This window comes from Dasypus novemcinctus, chromosome 21 (assembly GCF_030445035.2).
Source record: "Dasypus novemcinctus isolate mDasNov1 chromosome 21, mDasNov1.1.hap2, whole genome shotgun sequence".
NCBI lineage: Eukaryota > Metazoa > Chordata > Mammalia > Cingulata > Dasypodidae > Dasypus > Dasypus novemcinctus.
This window is the reverse complement of record NC_080693.1, coordinates 67496912-67517276: the sequence shown is the minus strand read 5'-3', so window position 1 is coordinate 67517276 and position 20365 is coordinate 67496912. Positions and strand designations below refer to the sequence as shown.

At 46.2% G+C, this 20365-nt stretch overlaps 1 protein-coding gene and 1 long non-coding RNA gene across 19 annotated transcripts in view; one reads left to right on the top strand and one right to left on the bottom strand.

Moving 5' to 3' along the window:
• MARCHF10 (membrane associated ring-CH-type finger 10) overlaps positions 1–20365 on the top strand; it is an 84057-nt gene that overhangs the window by 59484 nt on the left and 4208 nt on the right. For all 17 annotated transcript variants that reach the window (XM_058284485.1, XM_071210730.1, XM_071210731.1 and 14 more), the window contains 3 exons: positions 6488–6654; positions 8963–9072; positions 15252–15365. In XM_058284485.1, the coding sequence (XP_058140468.1) occupies positions 6488–6654; positions 8963–9072; positions 15252–15365 (391 nt within the window). The remainder of the gene's footprint in view (positions 1–6487; positions 6655–8962; positions 9073–15251; positions 15366–20365) is intronic.
• LOC131275073 (uncharacterized) lies at positions 6285–20211 on the bottom strand. 2 transcript variants are annotated; one of them, XR_011646921.1, is made up of 4 exons: positions 19713–20211; positions 11701–12691; positions 11027–11157; positions 6285–6632 (listed from the first exon to the last, which is right to left on the bottom strand). It is a non-coding gene; the product is annotated as an uncharacterized lncRNA (long non-coding RNA). The 2 variants fall into 2 exon arrangements; XR_009182511.2 differs by having other exon boundaries at positions 6285–6491.

Below are 20365 nucleotides of genomic sequence, written 5' to 3'. Positions count from 1 at the left end.
CAAACCCTGATGCTGCTTTATCAACTACATTTATGCAATAGTCTAAATCCTTTGTTGTCATTTCAGCAGTGTCCACAGTATCTTCGCCAGTAGATTCCATCTCAAGAAACCACTTTCTTTGCTCATCCATAAGAAGCAACTCCTCATCCATTAAAGTTTCATCATGATATTGTAGCAATGCAGTCACATCTTCAGCCTGTACTTGTAATTCTAGTTCTCTTGCTCTTTATATCACATCTGCTCTTCTTTCCTCCCGTGAAGTTTTTTTTAAATATATTTTTAAAAGATACTTAGATTACATAAAAAAAAAAAAAATAAGGGATTCCCATATGTCCCACTCTCCATACCTCCTACTTTTCCCGACGATAACAACTTCTTTCATTAGTGAGGTACATTCATTGCAATTGATTAACACATTTTGGAGCATTGCCACTAAGCATGGATTATAGTTTACATTGTAGTTTATACTCTCTCCCACTCAATTCTGTAGGTTACCTCCCACTGAAGTCTTTTTTTTTTTTTAAGATTTATTTATTTATTTCTCTCCCCTTCCCCACCCCTCCACCCCGGTTGTCTATTCTCTGTGTCTGTTTGCTGGGTCTTCTTCTTTGTCCGCTTCTGTTGTCAGCAGCACGGGAATCTTTGTTTCTTTTTGTTGCGTCAGTTCTCTGTGTGTGCGGCACCATTCCTGGGCAGGCTGCACTCTCTTTCGTGCTGGGTGGCTCTCCTTATCGGGCGCACTCTTTGCGCATGGGGCTCCCCTACACAGGAGACACCCCTGTGTGGCAGAGCACTCCTTGCACGCATCAGCACTGCGCATAGGACAATTCCACACGGGTCAAGGAGGCCCGGGGTTTGAACCACGGACTTCCCATGTGGTAGATGGACGCCTTAACCACTGGGCCAAGTCCGCCGCCCCATTGAAGTCTTGAATCCCTCAAAGTCATCCATGAGAGTTGGAATCAACTTCTTCCAAACTCCTGTTAATGTTGATATATATTTTTTTAAGATTTTATTTATTTATTTATTTCTCTGCCCTGCCCCCCCCACCCCAGTTGTCTGTTCTCTCTGTCTATTGGCTGTGTCTTCTTCTTTGTCTGCTTCTGTTGTTGTCAGCTGCACAGGAATCTGTGTTTCTTTCTGTTGCGTCATCTCGTTGTGTCAGCTCTCCGTGTGGGCAGCGCCATTCTTAGGCAGGCTGCACTTTTTTTCATGCTGGGCGGCTCTCCTTACGGGGTGCACTCCTTGCGCATGGAGCTCCCCTATGTGGGGGACACCCCAGCATGGCACGGCACTCCTTACGTGCATCAGCACTGCACATGGGCCAGCTCCACACAGGTCAAGGAGGCCCGGGGTTTGAACCGCAGACTTCCCATGTGGTAGACAGACACCCTAACCACTGGGCCACGTCCGCTTCCCTAATGTTGATATTTTAACCTCCTCCCATGAATCAGGAATGTTCTTAATGGCATCTAGAATTGTAAATCCATTCTAGAATGTTTTCAAATGACTTTGCCCAGATCCATCAGAGTAATAATTGTCTATGGGAGCTATAGCCTTACAAAATGTATTTTTTAAATAGTAATCAAAATTACTCCTTGATCCATGGGCTGCAGAATGGATGTTATGTTAGCAGGCATGAAAACAACATGAATCACATTGTACATCTCCATCAGAGCTCTTGGGTGACCAGGTGCATTGTCAATGTGTATTCATATTTTGAACGGAATCTGTTTTTCTGAGTAGTAGGTCTCATCAGTGAGCTTAAAATATTCAGTAAACCATGTTGTAAACAGATGGGTTGTCATATAGGCGTTGTTCCATTATAGAGTGCAGGCAGAGTAGATTTAGCATAATTCTTAAGGACCCTAGGATTTTTTGCATGGCAAGTGATCACTGGCTTCAACCTAAAGTCATCAGCTGCATTAGCCCCTAACAAGGAGTCAGCCTGTGCTTTGAAGTTTTGAAACCGAGCATTGACTTCTCTCTAGCTATGAAAGTCCTAGATGACATCTTCTTCCAATAAAAGGCTGTTTCATCAACATTGAAAATCTTTTGTTCAGTGTAGCCATCTTCATCAATTATCTTAGCTAGATTTTCTGGATAACTTGCCGCTTCTGCATCAGCACTTGGAGCCTCCCCTTGCACTTTTATGTCAGGGAAATGGCTTCTTTCCTTAAACCTCATGAGCCAACCTTTGCTGGCTTCAAACTTTTCTGCAGCTTTCTCACCTCTCTCAGCCTTCATAGAACTGAAGAGAGTTAGGGCCTTAGGTGTTGGTTTATGGGAGTGTAGTGGCTGGTTTGATCTATACAGACCACTAAAACTTTCTCCAAATTAGCAGTAAGGCTTTTTCCCTTTCTTATCATCCATGTATTCACTGGAGTAGCACTTTTAATTCCTTCAAGAATGTTTCCTTTGCATTCACAACTTGGCTGTTTGGTTCAAGAGGCCTAACTATTAGCCTATCTCAGCTTTTGACATTCCTTTCTCACTGAGCTTAATCGTTTCTAGTTTGCTTATACTTAAAGTGAGGGACATTCAACTCCTCCTTTCCCTTGAACACTCAGAGGCCATTGTAGGATTAATAGGGCTAATTTCAATATTGTTGTGTCTCAGGGAATTAGGAGGCAAGAGAAGGAGAGACACAGGGAACTGCCAGTTGGTGGAGCAATCAGAACACATACATTTATCGATTAAGTTTGTCATCTTCTATGTACATGGTTCATGATGCCCAAAACAATTACAGTAGTAACCTCAAAGATCACAGATCATCATAACAGATATAATAATAATGAAAAAGGTTGGGATATTGTGAGAATTATGAAAATGTGACATGGAGACATGAAATGAGCACATGCTGTTGGAAAAATGGTGCCAATAGACTTGCTCAACAAAGAGTTGCCACAAACCTTCAATGTGCAAAAAATACAATATCTGCAAGGCAAAGTGTAGTAAAATGAGGTATGCCTGTAGATAGGTAGCCAAATGGTTGCCCTGCCAGTTGTGTGCCTTGTTTCCCGTCATCCTCTCCTCTAAATGAGGGGTTTTGCATAGATGGGCTCTGTTTTTATTTATTGGTTTATTTTGTTTTTGACTTTGGACTTTATGGAAAGTTTCCGTTCTTTAGTGTGCAGTTCAGGAGCTTTTTGCTCCCTTGTCTGTTTGTTCATTGCTTGCTCTTTTGTTTTTGTTCATTGTTTTACTCGTTGTCTGCTCTTTGTTTGTTTTGTTTTTTCTTGTTTGTTCATTGTCTGCTCATGGTTGCTTTTGCTCATTTTCTGCTTGTTTATTTTTGCTCATTGCCTGCTTGTTTTCTTTAGGAGACACTGGGAACCAAACCCAGGACCTCCCAAGTGGGAGACAGTCTCTCAACTGCTTGAGCCACATCCACTCCCAGTTCAGGAGTTTTAACCTGGACAGAAGTACTTCTGCAGCCTGCTGCTTAGTGTAACAGAAGGGGAAGGGGGAGCAGTTGGCCCCAAAGTTCTGAAGCAGCTCTGCAAATTACCTTCAAAATTGCCCTTGTTCCATGTGTTTGTATCCCCAAGCTTGGAATCTCTGTGGATCTGCTCTTCCCTTCTCAATATCTTGCTCATGGGACAGCATCTTGGGTTGTGGTTTCCTCTCTCTTTGTCAGTGTGATCAGATCTGTGTCTATTTTCCAGAAATTCATCATAAGTTCTGGCCTACTTGTTTCCCAGAACTATTGTGGATTTACTCTATTTAAAGTATCTTTTGGGAAGTGAATGTGGCTCAACAGATAGAGCATCTGCCTACCATATGGAGGGTGCAGGGTTCAAACCCAGGGCCTCCTGGCCCATGTAGTGAGCTGGCGCACGCGCGATGCTGCTGCACACAAGGAGTGCCATGCCACACAGGGGTGTTGCCCGCGTCAGGGTGCCCCCTGCACAAGGAGTGGCCCCTGCTCAAGGAGAGCCGCCCCTTGCAAAACCACAGTCTACCCAGGAGTGGCACTGCACACCGAGTGCTGATGCAGCAAAATGACGCAACAAAAAAGAGATGCAGATCCCCAGTGCCGCCTGATGAGACTACAAGTGGACACAGAAGAAAACACAGCGAGTGGACACAGAGAGCAGACAAGGGGCAGGGGGGCAAGGAGGGGAGAAATAAATAAATAAATGTTTAAAAATATACATAAAGTATCTTTGTTTGTCTTTTTAAAGAAATTTGGGGAGGGGAGGGAAGTAGATCGTAGTGCATAGCCCTGTCTTGATCTAATCCTAGAGAGCAGCCTCAATTCTGTGAAAATAGCTTATGCATAGAAATAATGATAGAAGTATACCAAAATGTTAAAGAGCAGTTATTTTGAGGTGGTGACTTTATGCTTGTTTTTAATTCTCTTCTATACTTTCCTGTCTCTTCCTTCACTTTTAATTGTAAAATTTTTTTTTTCAAAATAAAGTAATAGTCCATGGATTCCCATTAATACCTTTGAGAGGATGGAGGACTTTAAATTAGGAACCAGGTATTTATAAACTATAAAAAACTCACCACAGAGCTGTTGATCCTGGTGTTTAAACCAGTGGTCTTCAGACTTGGCAGCTATCCTAATATTCAGATTCCTGCTCCCCTGGTTTTGAACCAGAATCTCTAAGGGAGAGATCAGGAATCTGTTTTATGAGCGCCCCCATGTGTGTTAATTCTTAATTTGTATAAAATTCCTGTTTGGTGTGATGGAAAAATGTTGGTAATGGATGGTGGTGGTGGTAGCACAACATTACAAATGTAATTAACACCACTCAACTGTATATTTGAAAGTGTTTAAAATGGGAAATTTTAGATTGCATATGTTACCAGAATAAAAATTTCAAAAAACCATAGAACTGTACAACACAGTGACCCCTAATGTAAACTGTGGACTACAGTTAATAGTATAATTATAAAAATATTGTTTCATCAATTGTAACAAAGATACCACACTAATGCAAAGTGTTAACGATAGGGAAATCTCTGGGGGTGGGTAGTAATTTGGAAACTCTATACTTTCTGCATGACTTTTCTATAAACCTACAACTTCTCTAATAAATAAATATATATGTGGAGAAAGAGAGAGAGAGAGAGAAATGCTCCCCCAGGTGATCCTGATGATTATTTACATTTGGAAATCACTGCTTTAGCTTATTTGTTTCCAAATGCATTACCTCATACTTACATAAGTGAAAATTCTCTGTCACTTTTCTTCCTACCTTCTTATATTTGCAAGATCTCCCTATAGTTTATCGTCATCAGCTGGGGCATTTAATCCACTGTATACTTGCTCTTCCAGATTATTTATGAAAACAAGGAAAATATAATGAAATTTATTGAAATCTCAGTGTTTAAAATATTTTAAAAGTATTCCGAATGTGCAGAAGGGAAAACTCCCTGACACTACTCCTTTTCATTGAGTGCCCTTTCTTGGGCAAGAAGGCCTCTTAAGAAATTGAGCATATCATATTTTTCATAATGTAATTTTAAAAAATAAATAAATAAATAATTAAAAAAAAAAAAAAAGAAATTGAGCATATAGTCTACATCCAGAGCAATGTCCATTTCTTCCTCTCCTTTAATGTTAGTCTCTAGCCAGTTTCCTTTCCTTGACCAAACAGCCCCAGTCCCATGAGTATTCTAAAGGACAAAAATGCATCTTTGTGTAAAACCTTGTGAAAGGCTTCTTGAAAGCCTACCAACATACCAGCCAGCATTTCACTCGCCATTTATTAAACACAAATATATTTGTCTGCATTTCCATTAATTCTGTTTTCATCAGATTCCAGCAGCTTACATTCAGGAATGTTGACATAATTTGTTGGCAAGTGTGGTGTTATTGGTGAGCTCATGTCCAGGTTCATTGCCTCATCATTTATCCAAACCAGCATCTACTGAGTGGCCTCTGTGCCAAATACTGATTGCACTTTACAGTTTGCAGAACAGGCTTAGTACCACCATCACTGCATCCAGTCTGCCTACAACCCTGGGAAGTAGGCAGCACAGTATTACCATCATGATCCTCATTTTAAAGATGGGGAAATAGAGGCCTGGGTTGCTTAAGTAACTTGTCCAAGGTTGCACAACTCAGCAAGTGTCAGAAGCAGGCCTCAAACCCAAGCCCCTGACCTCAAATCCCACGCACTCATCAAAACACCACACTGCCAACTTCTCACGGTTCTTTTCCCCAGTTTTCCTCTGAAGCCTTTCCCACACCTCTTGCTTTATGGTAAAAGTATGTCTGGTTCTCCTAGTAATCTTATACACATCAATAACTGCAAAAGAACCTGCTGTAAGAATTCTTGCACTTATAATCAGTAACCATTCCGGGAAGAACCGTCAGGTCAGATGGCGCAGCCAGAGAACTTCCAGAACACTGGTGGGCAGGGCGCAGGGTTGCTCCCCCATCTCTCCTCCGATAATGCCCTGGGAATTGGTATTTGTGGAAACTGCAAACGTGTGGACTCCTGGTCACGAGGGCTTGTTTTCCATTTAGTCTCCTGGAGGAGGATTCGGAGGAGGAGGGAGACTTGTGTCGCATCTGTCAGATAGCCGGGGGTTCCCCAACCAACCCCCTCCTGGAGCCTTGTGGCTGTGTGGGAAGCCTGCAGTTTGTTCATCAAGAGTGCCTGAAAAAGTGGCTGAAAGTGAAAATAACATCAGGTAGGTGGGGAAGGAAGAACCAAACGTGCAGCCACATATAATTAATATGAGACACAGTGTGGGCCTCGGGGCCTTGTCAACAGCTCACTGTCCTGGGCCAGGCAGTAACTTGGGGAAACAGGGCCTGGTCCGGTGTGCTCGAGCACAGCTTTGGTAGGCTGTCAGCAGGACTAAAGGCTGTCTTCACTTTATGGGGGGGGGTGGGGGGGGTGCGGGGGGCGGTGAGTTTAGTTTGGTTTTTCCTAATCTGAAAGAAGAGTCCTGGAATCATCTGCTATTGAACCCGACCCCTGCTTGAGGCCTCAGCAGAGAGGCTAAGCCGGCCCCCCAGAAGGAAGGGTTGGTAGAAATGGGCCGGTGGCTGCACCTCAGCAAGCATCAAGCACACAGCAGGCCTGCCCGGCGCTCCTGAGCACCCGCAGGACGCACACAGGGCTGCTGCTTTCGAGTTTGGTGGGGGGTGGGGGTGGGGAGCCGGTACCTAAGAAACTGAGCAAAGCGGCCTTTTTTTTGCAGTGAAGGGTAGGAAGAGAGAGCTGATCTAATTTTTGAAAACTATTTTAGATAAAGAGATTTCCGTGTGCTGGTTTTGTCAGCTCTCTCTTTAACAGATCTTATAACGGGGTATGAAGCCCCTTCTCAACTCCCTGCGGAGGTTATAACCTAAATATAGCCACATCAGTAGGTCTGCTGTAGTTTTCTTGGCAGAGAACAGAAGGTTTCTTTAAAACAGGAATGAGAGCAACTTTAACAAAAAAAAAACACAACGCGTCAATGCAAAGAGCAAGTCGATTAGAAAAATAGCTGCTGTGTCTTTCAGACCCGCCTCTCTGACAACTTTTACCCCATAGCCAGATCCTGTTTCTTTCCTCTCCCACCCTCTCCTCTTTGGTGATCACTGTTCCGGGCAGCCCAGGAGACCCAGAGCTTTGCCTTGTCCCCAGGGACAGCACACCACTTAATCAGAGGAAGGAGCATGTGGGGTCACACATTCTCTGCCTCATCCCTGAGGCTCTTTTTCTCCCTAGTGTGAGAAATATAGGCTCACTGCCCAAGATCTTTAAATGCAGAATGCCACAGCAAGCAGAGTACGTGGTCCTTCTGGAGGACAAGTGAAATTTTGATTGCTAATGACTCTGCCATACAATGCTTTACCTTACTAGAAATGTGGGCTAATTAAGCATCTCGCAGAGAATATACTCATGAAACGTGATGAAAGTGCTGCTAAAGGCTTGCAAATGCCAATGCTAGTATGTTCAGCAGGATTCGACTGGAAGACACAGGGGACACTGAGTAGCCTAAAGCATTACAAAATGATGCTAAAAAAAAATCAAACAAAATACAGATGCGAGATTGCTTTTTAGCCTTGTCCTTTGAAAGTCTCTAATATTTACTATTTCTGTATATCACTAGTGAGGAAAAATAGACCTGGTGAATAAAACTGCCCAAGCCCTAGTGTCACCAAATAAATGCAGGTAAATAATGAGTCTTCTATTTTCTAATGCATAAAATAAACACCAGTACATCATCGGCCAAAAGGTAGCAACTACACTAAAATGTTTGGCAGAACGTTTGCTTAGATATGCAGTGACTCTTCTTCATCTTCCACTTTTGCACTGGGAAATAGGGTTGTTAGAAGGGGAAAAATAGCTGATGTTGATTGCATTTTTGGAAAAACAACAACAAACACCAGCAGCGAAGGAAGCCTTCTCCTGTTTCTCTTCCCTGGACTGAGCCCAGGCTTAGGGCCTGGCCTTGTGCTACTGTCACTAGTACCCACACATGGCCCCTGGCTGCCTCCCTTTTCTCAGGTGGGAATGTCACTTCGGCAGGAGTAAAGGCAGAATTTTAGGCCTTAGATTGAGGATAGCTTCTTCCATTCTTTTGGTCCTCACTGATTCATTTAGTTGGCCCTGTATTAGGTCTACAAGGGAAAACAACAACAAACAAACCATGGGCCCACTCTTTTGGCAAACACCTGTGTTATAGACTCAGCCTCCATATAGCAAATTCCAATTTTATGAACCATTATTTATATTTGAATTGAAAGCAAGACCTGTTATTTAAAAGTCATGGAAATTTCACTTATATGAAGCTTGCATAGTAATGAGAATGATTACAAAGGAAAATTTTCAGATCTCAGACTCAAGGTCACTTTCTACAGAAGATGACTGGCTTTTAGATGAAGTTCACTGAAGCTCAGAATTCATAACACATACAAGTTTGCTCTCAAAATATCACCTGTCAAAGTGCCAACACAAACAGACCTGGCATTATATGTACCAAATAATTCTCTATCTAATTTAAGGAGCAGATCTAGGTGCCGTGAAAACCTGTGAAATGTGTAAGCAAGGCCTGATGGTCGATCTGGATGACTTGAACTTGAACGAGTTCTACCAGAAGCATCAGCAGTCCCGGGTAAGAAACCCTCTCACCCACCCTGTTTCTGCGGGCTGTAGTCAGTTAGACAGGCGAGGTAGGGCAAACTCACTTTTCCCAAATGAAAGAATGTAGAAGGCCTGTGTGTGGTGTGAGGCTAAGAATGTCCATTTAGCTCACTTCTCTGAGAAGGTCTGTCACTAAATAGGAAAAAAGTCCTGGTCATCATGGGTTGAGTTCACCCTGCTGTCAGGGATAAAAATAGGACGCTTCAGTGGCCAACTGGACACACAGAAGTAGTGAAAAGTCTGGCAAATTCTATGCCAAACTTTGCTGAAATAATTTAAATTTCATAGCAACAGGAACAAAACAACTAATCAGGTTCTTACAGGAAATGGTTCTCAATTTGAATATTAAGTAACTCTGGGGATGTAAGAAACTGCTTTACCCAAGGTTAATAAGCATGTATAGGTGCCTACTGTGTGCTTTTAACACATAGTGAATTAAGTCTCCTGGGGCATTTGGATTGCAATACTAGTATTGTGATAGCATTCATTAACCTTAGGTGGTCAGGTGATTTATGCCAGTGGTTAATCACCCAATTCTGAGGCAACTAATCTCTCATATAAAACTGCACTGCCCAATACAGAAGCCATACGCTAGTTCTAATTGAAACGTGTTATAAGTGTTAAAGACACACTGAATTTCTAAGACTCAGTCAAAAATATATATATATCATTAATAATTTTGTGTTAAATATATACAATATTGAAGAATTAGTCCAAAATAAGAAGTAAATATCACGTTAATAATTTTACATTAATTATGTGTTAAAATTATAATATTTGGGTTTATTGAGTTAACTAAAATATATTAATTTCACCAGTTTTTTACTTTTTTAATGTGGCTACTAGGAATTTTCAAATTATATATGCAGTTCACATTTATGGCTCACATTTCAATTCTATTGAATGGTGCTGATCTAGAAGATGCCTAGCACATAATAAGCAATCGATAAATATTTATCAAATGAAAATAGCCCATCATTACCATGGTGATTTAAGACTGACCTCCCTTATAAGACGATCAGAAGAAATGATTAATAATCCTGGCTGTAAAGCACATCATTTTAAAACTATACAATCATTTAACAACCAAAATGTCACCCTTCAGGGGAGTCACTTCACTTCAGTTTTCAGATCATGAATTTGTATCCAGGCCTCCTTTTGCCAAAAGCACAGCTGAGTCAAAATGGTGCATGTGATTCTGGGCAATTCCACGGTTTGCTTTTTTAAAACTCTAAGGCTGCTAGACAAAGGAGCCCGCCAAAATGATCATAATAAAGGAGATTTGAACAGCTCAATCAACAACATCAACAGGCTTGATACAATGGACCTAATACCACACCAGCCACAAGCATATTCTAGAAAGAACTGTGAAAGTAATTCTGTCAGTCATGGTATGCTCAAAAGGTGTGATTGATGAAAGCTGAATGAAGGGCAAAAATATGGGCAGTAAAAGAAAGGAACAAGGAGTGGTAAAAGAAAAAAAAAAAGGAGTGGTGGAGTACCCTGGCACTAGCAATGTGATCACCTCTCCGTAGGCCTGAAGGGACAAGGGGAGGAAGCTGTAGCTGTAGGAGAGGGACACCCAACAGCCTGTGGCCTTCAAGAGAGAAGGGCAGTCACGGCCACACCTCTCCTCCCACCCCTTGACCTCCTGCCAATGCCTCCCGTTAGCCAAACCCAGCTGGACGGCGGAGAGCAGGTTGCCTACAGAAGGCAGTCTGTTGAAGTCAACCTCTAGGGCACAGAGCAGGGGTAGAAAGTGGATCTGGAGGGGAAAAATAGAAACTACCCACCACAGTAATTATTCTGTGTGGAAGCAGAAAAGATTTCCAATGCGTTTGGATGTGAACTTGACAAACCATCAAAGCCTTTTGAAAATGCCCTTCACTATCACCACAAGTGGAAGCTGGAACGGACAGACTCACCCTGGTGTGACAACAGCGGTCACAAGGGCCAGTGTGCACTATGTATCTACTGATGGAAAGCAGCTGAGGGCGCATACTTTCGCTGAAGTTCTGATTCTTCTGATGGCCGGTTGTGAATTTAATTGTTAAACCTGAGACACAAGGAAAGTGTGACTTAGATGAGTATAGTAGATTAGCTCAAGAGTGAGGTGATTTGTTTAACATAAAGATGTCAGGGGTGAGGTGTGAGGCACACAGGAGCTAACAAGGCAGACACGCTCCTTGTCCTCGCAGACTGTACACCCAGCAGGTTCACCCAAATTCCATCTTTAATTCCTGCCCCTTACAGGGTGATTTGTTCTGTGAAATACCACTTGCATTCGTATTGTTAGCTCACCTTATAATGTCTCAGGGAAGCAGACAGATTAGGGAGCTCCCCGCCTCCCCAACCCCTCGTTTATAAATGGAGTCCCTTTGGTCCTGTATAGTGAAGACTCTTTGCCCAAAGTCATCGCCTTGATGGCCCCTGGCTGTCCGAGTAAGCCCTCTGGGGGCCAGGCCCACTACGTGGTGGGGGCATGCCCCTCGCATCCCTGCTCCTGTGGCAGAGGAGGGTCTCCGCGGGCCCCTGGCCTGACCATGCTCCATCACAGCCAACAGCAGGTGTCCTGGGACATGCGCAGTCACCTACTCACCTTCAGACCTGGGAGAGCTCTCGAAGCCTTGAAGACTTGTTAAAGTGTCCAGTCAAGCTTTCGACTTCTTCTGAGGGATCCTATCGGGAACTTCAGTGGGTAGCACATCTCCGGGTGGAAATGGATAGTAACCAAACAACGGGCGGTGGGGGGAGGGGGTGCAGGAGGAAAGAAAGAAAAACAGCCGCAGGCAGGCAGAGCCCTCCGGAGCCCGCCCCCGATGCTCCCGGGCCTTCTCCCTCTCCAGCCTCACCGCCCCCGCCCTCCACCCCCTTGCCCTGGGTCTGGTGCACGAAGGGAACCGTGGTGGGAGCCCAAGTGCCGTACGGCGGGGTCAGGGGAGGAGCAGGTCAGGCTGAGCTCCAATAAATAACACTCTGATATCTAGTTCCTTTTGCCCTCGCCAAATAAATACTGCAGAACTCTTTCAGATAACAAATTCCTCCCACTTGTAGCTTGGGAGTATAAAGGACGATGACTCTGAGTTGGCTGTCAAACGCCCGCTCGGATTGGTCCACCCGAGCGCCTTTGTGCAGCATCCCAGGCTTTGCAGCGCACGCGGCACACGCAAAGGGCGCACAGAAAAGAGCTCAGCCCCGGAGATTTATGGCGCCATGTGACAGGCTCCCTCCCACAGACCGGAGAAGAGACACAATCTGCTAGAAGTGACTTTTCAAATTATCTGCAGAAACCATTAGTGGATATTTTCCCATCTGCATGCCCCCGGGCCTTATTGAGTCATAAAAAGTAAACGATTTCCCTGCATGCTTTGACAAACCTGATAGTTCCAAGCCATTTTCTAGCTGATTGATTTGCCAGTATGCATCAGAGTGCCTATGAGCCGAAAGGCCGACGGGCGGAGAGAGCTGGAGAGGAAACCAGCAGCAGCTCGCTGAGGGAGCAGCGGCCCAGGAAGACTGAGGGGCGAGGCTCGGCTTGTCTGCAGGAGCTGAGCTGCAACCCCGAAGGCTTCCCAGAGAAGGAGGCTTGTCTGAAACGAGAGGGCAGACACCCGTTCATGGAAAGGCGGGAGGAGGCGATTAAAACAGAAAAAATGAAAACCAACAACTTCCTCTCTCTCCACTCTAGACCAAGGTAAGAAGAGCAAAGAAAACACGGCCACAGACTAAAAATAGGACTGCTAAGGACAGCTGACTTGAGCCTTTAAACGCAGGTCTGGAGGACAGTAGAAGGGCCTTGAGCAGGGACCTTGGGGACCCCCATGGGGCGCCGACTCAGAAGGAAGAGCTGGTTGATGCTAACTTGGGCACTTTTCCTGGCAGCTCTTTTGGCAAGGGAGAGGTGTGAGCTGCACCAACATCTGAGCTACCCCTGATCTAGGGGAATGGGGACAACAGCCCCTGCAGCTCCCTGCGCTGTTGCGAAGGAAGGAAAATGAGACCCTGAAGTGGTCACTGTGTCAAGTCCGAGCTTCGTTTATCCTGGGAAAACAGGGTTACAAGTCTGACCTTTCCCAAGGGCCATGCCCTCTGCGGAGAGCGTTGCCCTGGGGCGGGGTGGCCTCCTGAGCGCCATCTGGCCCTTCCTGGGGCTCCCTAGCCTAGCCGCGGGGATTGGCATGAGCACAGATGCCCTGCAGAGGGGGAGGAGGCACTACTAATGCTGCTAATTCACTGAAGCACATAGTCTGTGAAAGGTCCAAAGGCTGAGGCCTAACAGCACAGCCAAAAGAGCGAGGGCAGAGGAGCCGGGGCCAGCCAGATGGCCACATCCCTCCTGTGTCACACACCTGCTCTGAGCACCGGTGATGCTGCTGGGAAGATGCACAAAAAATTAAACTCAATCCATCCCTCAGGAAAAAGGAGAAACTTTAACAAGTACAAGATACAATATACAAATAAAAATACGGTGTACAAATAAAGACAAAAGCTCAGGAGTCCTGGAGTGAGGCGATGATGGAGGTGGGTAAGGCTCCTCAGGAAGCTTCCCCAAGGAGGTGAAGTCTGTGACTGGAAGTTATGGACACAGCCTGGCAGAAAGGTGGGAGGGGGCATTCAAAATAGATGCATGAAAGCAAGTCCACAGACCAAACCAGAAGCTTGAGCAAGGGCCCTGAGGCCTGGGTGGCCGCCCCTGCCAGGGCAGAATGCTCCCTGAGGACTAAATCATACAGACCAGCAGGAGAGGGTGACCCTGAGGGGAGACCAGCATTCAGCCCAATTCCAAAGGAAGAATCTTCCAGAGCTAAGGTCTGGGGCCCATTCTCTGGGTAAACAAGGGATCTGGGAAAATAAAGCACCCCTGTGGTAACTGTTATACCAGATTCTCCTACTGAAAGCTGGCTGCCCTCCTAAGACAGCGGTCTCCTTGCATTTACACCTCTGCTCAAGATGCCAGTAGCTCCACGTTACACACTGCGTGACATTCAGACTCCTCAGTTCTGCTCAAGATGGTCCCCACCTCACCATCTCGCCAGCCCATGCCGAAAAAAGCGTCTTTAATCCAAAACCAATACCTTCCCCATATACTCCACTCTCCCCACATACTCCAGTGCATAGGGAATCTCATGCAAAACTCTCCGCTGTCTCCTTCCCTAGCCCTTTGCTGGTATTCAGTGCCTCTGCCTGAAAGGCCCTTAGTTCCCCTCACAGCCACCCACTAAAGCCTCTTCCAGCCTGGAAGGGACCGCTCAAAGGCCCCCTCCCCCCCGAGAAGCCTTGCCCCACACTCAACCAATCTCTTTCTTCCCCTTGGCTTCTCCGCTGTAGCCCTTGACACGTCCCGCTTGCCCTGGCTGGTCATGAACAAACTCCCTCCCACATCAGGTGATGGGGTCCCAGCGAGCAGTCGCACAACTTGTTGCCCTCTGTTCCCCACAGCACCCAGCACTAGACTTTCTACGTGTAACTGCTCCCTCAGTGTTACGGAATGGCGCTGAGCCTGGGATCTGGAGCTTTTACAGAGCGTCCTCCTCTGGGAGTAAAACATTCCAGGATGGTTGCCCCCCAGGACAGGCCTTGCCTTGGGGCTTGGGCTCCTGTCCCATTTCTTTTTTTTTCTTTTTCTTTTTCTTTTTTTAAAGATTTATTTTTTATTTCTCTCCCTTCCCTGTCCCCGCCACCCCCCCCCCCCAGTTGTCTGCTCGCTGTGTCCATTCGCTGTGTGTTCTTCTGTGTCTGCTTGGATTCTTGTCAGTGGCACGGGAATCTGTGTTTCTTTTTGTTGCGTCATCTTGCTGCATCAGCTCTCCGTGTGGGCGGCACCATTCCTGGGCAGGCTGCACTTTTTTCGTGCTGGGTGGCTCTCCTTACAGGGCGCACTCCTTGCGCATAGGGCTCCCCTACACGGGGGACGCCCCTGCATGGTGTGGCACTCCTTGCGCGCATCAGTGCTGCGCATGGGCCAGCTTCATCACACAGGTCAGGAGGCCCTGGGTTTGAACCCTGGATCTCCCATGTCGTAGGCGGACGCTCAAATCCGCTTCCTCTGTCCCATTTCTTAACACCTCTCAGTCTTGTCACCCTCCACCCTATGATTTAAATCATGAATATTTTCAAGCTGAACTTAAGAGCTTCCTTTTCCTTATTTAGGCACAAAATGAGCTGATGAATTCGGGCTTGTACCTGGTGCTGCTACTTCACCTCTATGAACAGAGGTTTGCAGAACTCATGAGACTCAACTACAGTCGGGTCACAAGAGAGAGGGTAAGACTGGCTCTAACGTGGCCCTCCCATGGCAGTCCTGAAACCCTTGCAGTGTTGTTTGTCGCATGTGCAATCTGTTGAGGTTCTCACGGTCACTTGGTGGGATATGGGGCTGTCATTGTTAGCACTAAGACTTAGCAGCTGCGGCTTATAGACAGTGACCCTCTGGCTGAAAAGTAAATGATAATTACATAATTGCTTACTATTAAACATGAGTGGTAATTAAATGATCATCACTGGTTGTATAAGTAAGTGGGTCTCCAGGGATATTTGCCCCCCAAAATAGAGGCCAGCAAGAATGCTGGGACTGAGCAAGCATTAGGTTTGGGCATGCCCACTGCCAAGCAGGAAGAGTCCATGGAAACCAGGCACCTTTCTCGAGGAAGAGTTGTTTAAATATTAATAGCAATGAGACCGTAAGAGGGGCCTCTGCGTATTTTGCTTTGGAGTCCAGAGTACATTATGCCAGCGTATGCATGCTGGGGTGTGCATGCCGGCTGGAGGAGACACGCTGCCAAGAAGTGAAGGCGTTCGTGGTACTAGTGTTTGCTGTTAGAAAAGTGTCCACGTGCTTGCGTGGAGTGATCATCTGTGGCTGCCCTTCCTGTAACGAGATCTGAGGGCCCCGGGAGGCTGCATAGTATAGCAGGAAATCCTGGCCCTACTCCTCACTGTTGCCTGCCTGTGGCAAAGTCCACAACCCTCACGGAATCATTCCCATGGAAAAAGAAGATACTGGACTGGCTGACCTCTGAAGTGTCCTCATATACTTGGTCTTTGTCATGTCAGAACCTTGAGCCCCAAGGGACTTCCCTCTTCATTAAATGCCTCTCTGTGGCCATGCCAGGAGAGAGCACTGCCAGGCCCTGCCTTGGTCAGGTCAGGAGCTGGGAGGTTTTTAGTTGTTTGGATCAGAACACTTCTTGAGGCTTGGAACTTGACCTCCGCTCATATTAGAAGGTCATGACTGGAAAGTGAGCCAGTGTGACAGCGGACAGCCAAGCCACCAAAGCAGCCATGAGGCAGTTTTAGTGGTCCTTGCCACCCCACTCCATATAGCTCTATCTTCACTCCTTCTCTTTCTTCTTCTTCTTCCTCTTCTCCTCACTCTCTTTCTCTTTCCTTTATCTGCTGGCACCAGTCCCTGCCTGGGGGTTGCCATCCACTGATTCCAAATGTTCTTTACACAGCAGCAGACCCTGCATGACAGGGGGCTGTTGCAGTCTATTTAGAGTCAACCTATTAAAAAGGCTGGGTTCAAACCTTGCGTTTGTCCTAGGTTTGTCCCTACATGATTTCTGGCTTAAATTCTCCCCTTAGACCCTATGCTCACAATTAAGAAAACAGACTGGGTCTTAGCCAAGATATCTTCTCAGGAATCTCACCCTCTTTTTGACCTGGGCTTGTCCTTCCTTACCTCTTCTATGGTCCTAATGGTGACATAAACTCCTCATAGAAATACATTTAAAGAAAGAAAAGTACAGGAAGCAGGAAATGATCCTTTGTTAACATTTCTGTAACCTCATTTTCATGATTCCACATCTTTTTTAATGAACTTTTTATTGCACATTGAGCTTCAAAGCATTGTGGTTGATTTAGCTTACAGATGGCCCCAATGTCACCGAGCAACATAAGCAAACACGAGAAGACAACAAACAGTCCAACCCAATGGATTGAAACCAAGGCCCTGAAGCATTGGTTTCTGGCTTCCTAGTAAAACTGTCCCAGAGAAAGAGTAGGTTACACTTGGGAGCAAACTAGAAACCAGAGCGGAAGGAAGCAGAAAAGGGTCGGGCAGCACTCTTCTCTCACCACAACCTTCCATGTAATTTCAAAAACCCTAAAATAGATCTTGCCCACTTCAACCACCGAGCAAGAACCATTGCAAATAACCAGCTAAGAGGCACACAGGTAGGAAACGAAATGGCTCTTGGCAAAGTTACACTCTTCTTGATTCAAGTCTCAGAATTTTCTTGTAGGATATGCTCAGAATCTGAGGGTAACATTTAGCAAAATAGAGACCCTCAGTTGGGAGAGAAACTCTCCTTGACTCTTCTTTACCTACCAGAACACTCACATGGGGCTTCTTGGTTGTATCTAATTAAGAGTTCCAGTAATAAATGCTTGTTAATGATGATAATAATCATTCATTCATTCATTCATTCATGCACTGCTCTCTACCACGTGCTGAGATGAGGATCAGGGGAAGTGATGATGATGCCATTTTTTCTCCTTTCTTTGAGGAACTTATGATTAAGCTGGGAGAAGAGACTCACATATTTACAAAACCAGGAAAGTTGGAAAGTGGCACTTGGGCAAGAGAACAGTGAAATTAACAACATAAGATCTTCTCTGGCTGAAGCTTCCTGAGGTTTCCAGGATTCCAAAAGCAAGCGATTTGTCTCCCCAGTGAGGCTGAGAGCTATTTAAAAGCACAGCCAGGACTTTAATACTTTTCTCTTATGTTGGGCACACGATGAGTCCTACATGACTGTTGACTAGGTCTCAGGTACTGTGGGTGCTCAGAGCAGCAAGTGATTGCAAAAGTGCCCAACAACTGCCAAAGAAGGACGTGGCCTGCATGGGGTGGGAACGGGGGTTGTTCTTAACTCCTTGGGCACAGTCCTTTTGTACCCCACAGTCCTCTGGTATCTAGAAAATGCCTGGCACATAGTAGGTGTTCAGTGACTTTTTGGTGCACAAATTGATGAACTAATGAATCAGAACCTAATCTTTCAAGGAGGCAAGTCTTGATTTATGTTTGGAAAAAGTAATAGGACAAATTTGTGGAGAGGAAGTATTCTCAGTAAAGTATTCTCAGTAAAGCTCAAGGTATATTCATTTATTTCAAGATTTACTGTGTGCCTACTATGTGCTAGCTTCTAAACTAGATGCTGGTTGATTAAGACACTCCTTGCCTACAAGGATTTGAGTGAATAGAGAACCATCATGTAACCAAGAATGTGCTGTGTATTATCATAGATGGTGGAGCCAGATACAGAGAAACATAGAGCAGAGTTAGCAATGAACCCCTCCTCCCTCTCCTTCTCTAGGCAGGGGCCTCAGGGACAAAAGCCAATGCTTCTGGGCCTTGCTTTTTCTGTAATTTGGTTGTACTCTTTGCTACCAATCTTCCCGCTGTTTTGGGAGCCTGGTGGCCAACCTGCTTCCATTAACACTCGCCTGATCAAGGGAGGAGATGATGTTTGAACTGAATCTGGGAGAGTTTACAGATAGACAGGGTTGGTTGGGAAGGAAAGGAACTCTGTGCAGTGGGAAGCACACACTTAGAGGCTCAGAGACATGAAAAGGCCTGGCGTGCTTGGGACAAGTCAGGGAGCAGAGTGTGGCCAGGGCCTGGCAGGCAGTGAGCCTGTAGGCATAGGAAGGGACCAGGATATGAAGGGTTTGTCTGGACTCTCCAACAGGTGATCGAGAGCCCCGGACTGGTCAGGAGAGTCCCATTTTTGAAAGATAGCTCAGGCAGCCATGTGGAGGGTAGGCTGGAGGGGGAAGCAGAGAACAGCTGGGAGGCTGTTGGAGTGATACAGGGTAAGGGGACCCATGTGGGGAGCACTGGAGATGGGAAGAACAGGCCAACTTGGGATGGGCACGGGGTTGAGGTACAGCCAAAGGAAGGCATTGAACGTTAATCTCTGCAAGCACCCAGTGGACAGCTGGCCTTTCTTGCTTCAAATTTTCATGGTGGGAGCACCTCCAGAGAACTTAGGACCCCACCAGCCTCAGCTGACCCCACCTGGCTCAACCTTTAGTCTGACAGAGACAGAAGGCTGGCCTTATGAAGGTGCCTCCCTCTGTCCCTTTCAGCGCCCATGTGGATACTCCATTAGTCAGGGCCTGCTCTCCCAAGACCCTCTGGCCTGGGCTTCCTCTGAGCCATAGGTCTTGTCTCTACCACACTCCCTGTTCCCCTCAATGAAATGTACCCGTACCCTGAGACCCCACCCTGCCTGCCCAGGGCAAACCCCCAGACTCCCTGGTGCCTAATTATCAGTAGAAAGAATCCCAGTCACAGAGCTAAAAGGCAAAGGGCCTTCCCTGAATTAGTGTCCAGTCGCCTGGACTTGGCGCCCCTGTTGGCCTTCTGCCCAGGTGTGCTGGTAATGGTGGACACTTCTGGTTAGGTGGAGGGGTAGGGAGTGCAGTCGCTGGCATGGGATGCAAATTGGGTCTTGAAATAGCTTCCAAATCCTACTGGTACATTCAGAGTAGGATTGTGTGACTTTCTCTATACCCCCTCCCCATTCACACCATGTCACACCAAATGTATCCAAACTATGGGAAGCCCAGGCTTGGACCACAGTTGGGAAAGTTTCCAGTACTCACCAAGATGAAGTTTCCTGGTGGAGTGCGGAGAGGTGGTTAGATACTATCACCTGGCCCCGGCCAGCAGCTCAGTCTAGAGCAGGCTGAGATCATCTCCGCAGCCCAGAGACATGAAGGCAGCAGTTACCAGAGTCCTGAGGTATTATTTACCAGGTAATGATACCTGCAACTCTAGAAGAAATTCCAACCCCCACACCAGCCTCCCTGCCCCAGGGGCACGAAAGGGGCTCGAAAGGGGCTCAGGGACTAAAGCTGCCTCCTGCCCAAGCAGTTGCCCCAGTAACAGGGTCCACCACCCCTTGTTTGGTCTCCAGCCTGTCACAAAGCCCCTCTTCTCAGGGGAAGAGCGCCCCATCCCTCCTTCACAGATCCCACACCCTAGTGGCCTGGCACAATGGGCTCCCGCGGAGTACACAGTGTTTCTTATTGTGGCATAAAATGCCATAAAGTCAGAACAAAGAGGGAGCCCAGGGCCTTGATGGGCCTGCTGCTTCCTGCCGGGCAGAGAATACAACTGATTGTTTAAAAGCCAGTGGTGAGGCAAGTGGCCAATTAACACGGCCTTCACCCCCAAGGCCTGTAAATGTGATTCCCTAGTCCGAATGGGATTCTGCTATTCAGATCAATTGCCGAAAGGAAGCAAGTCTGTCCAC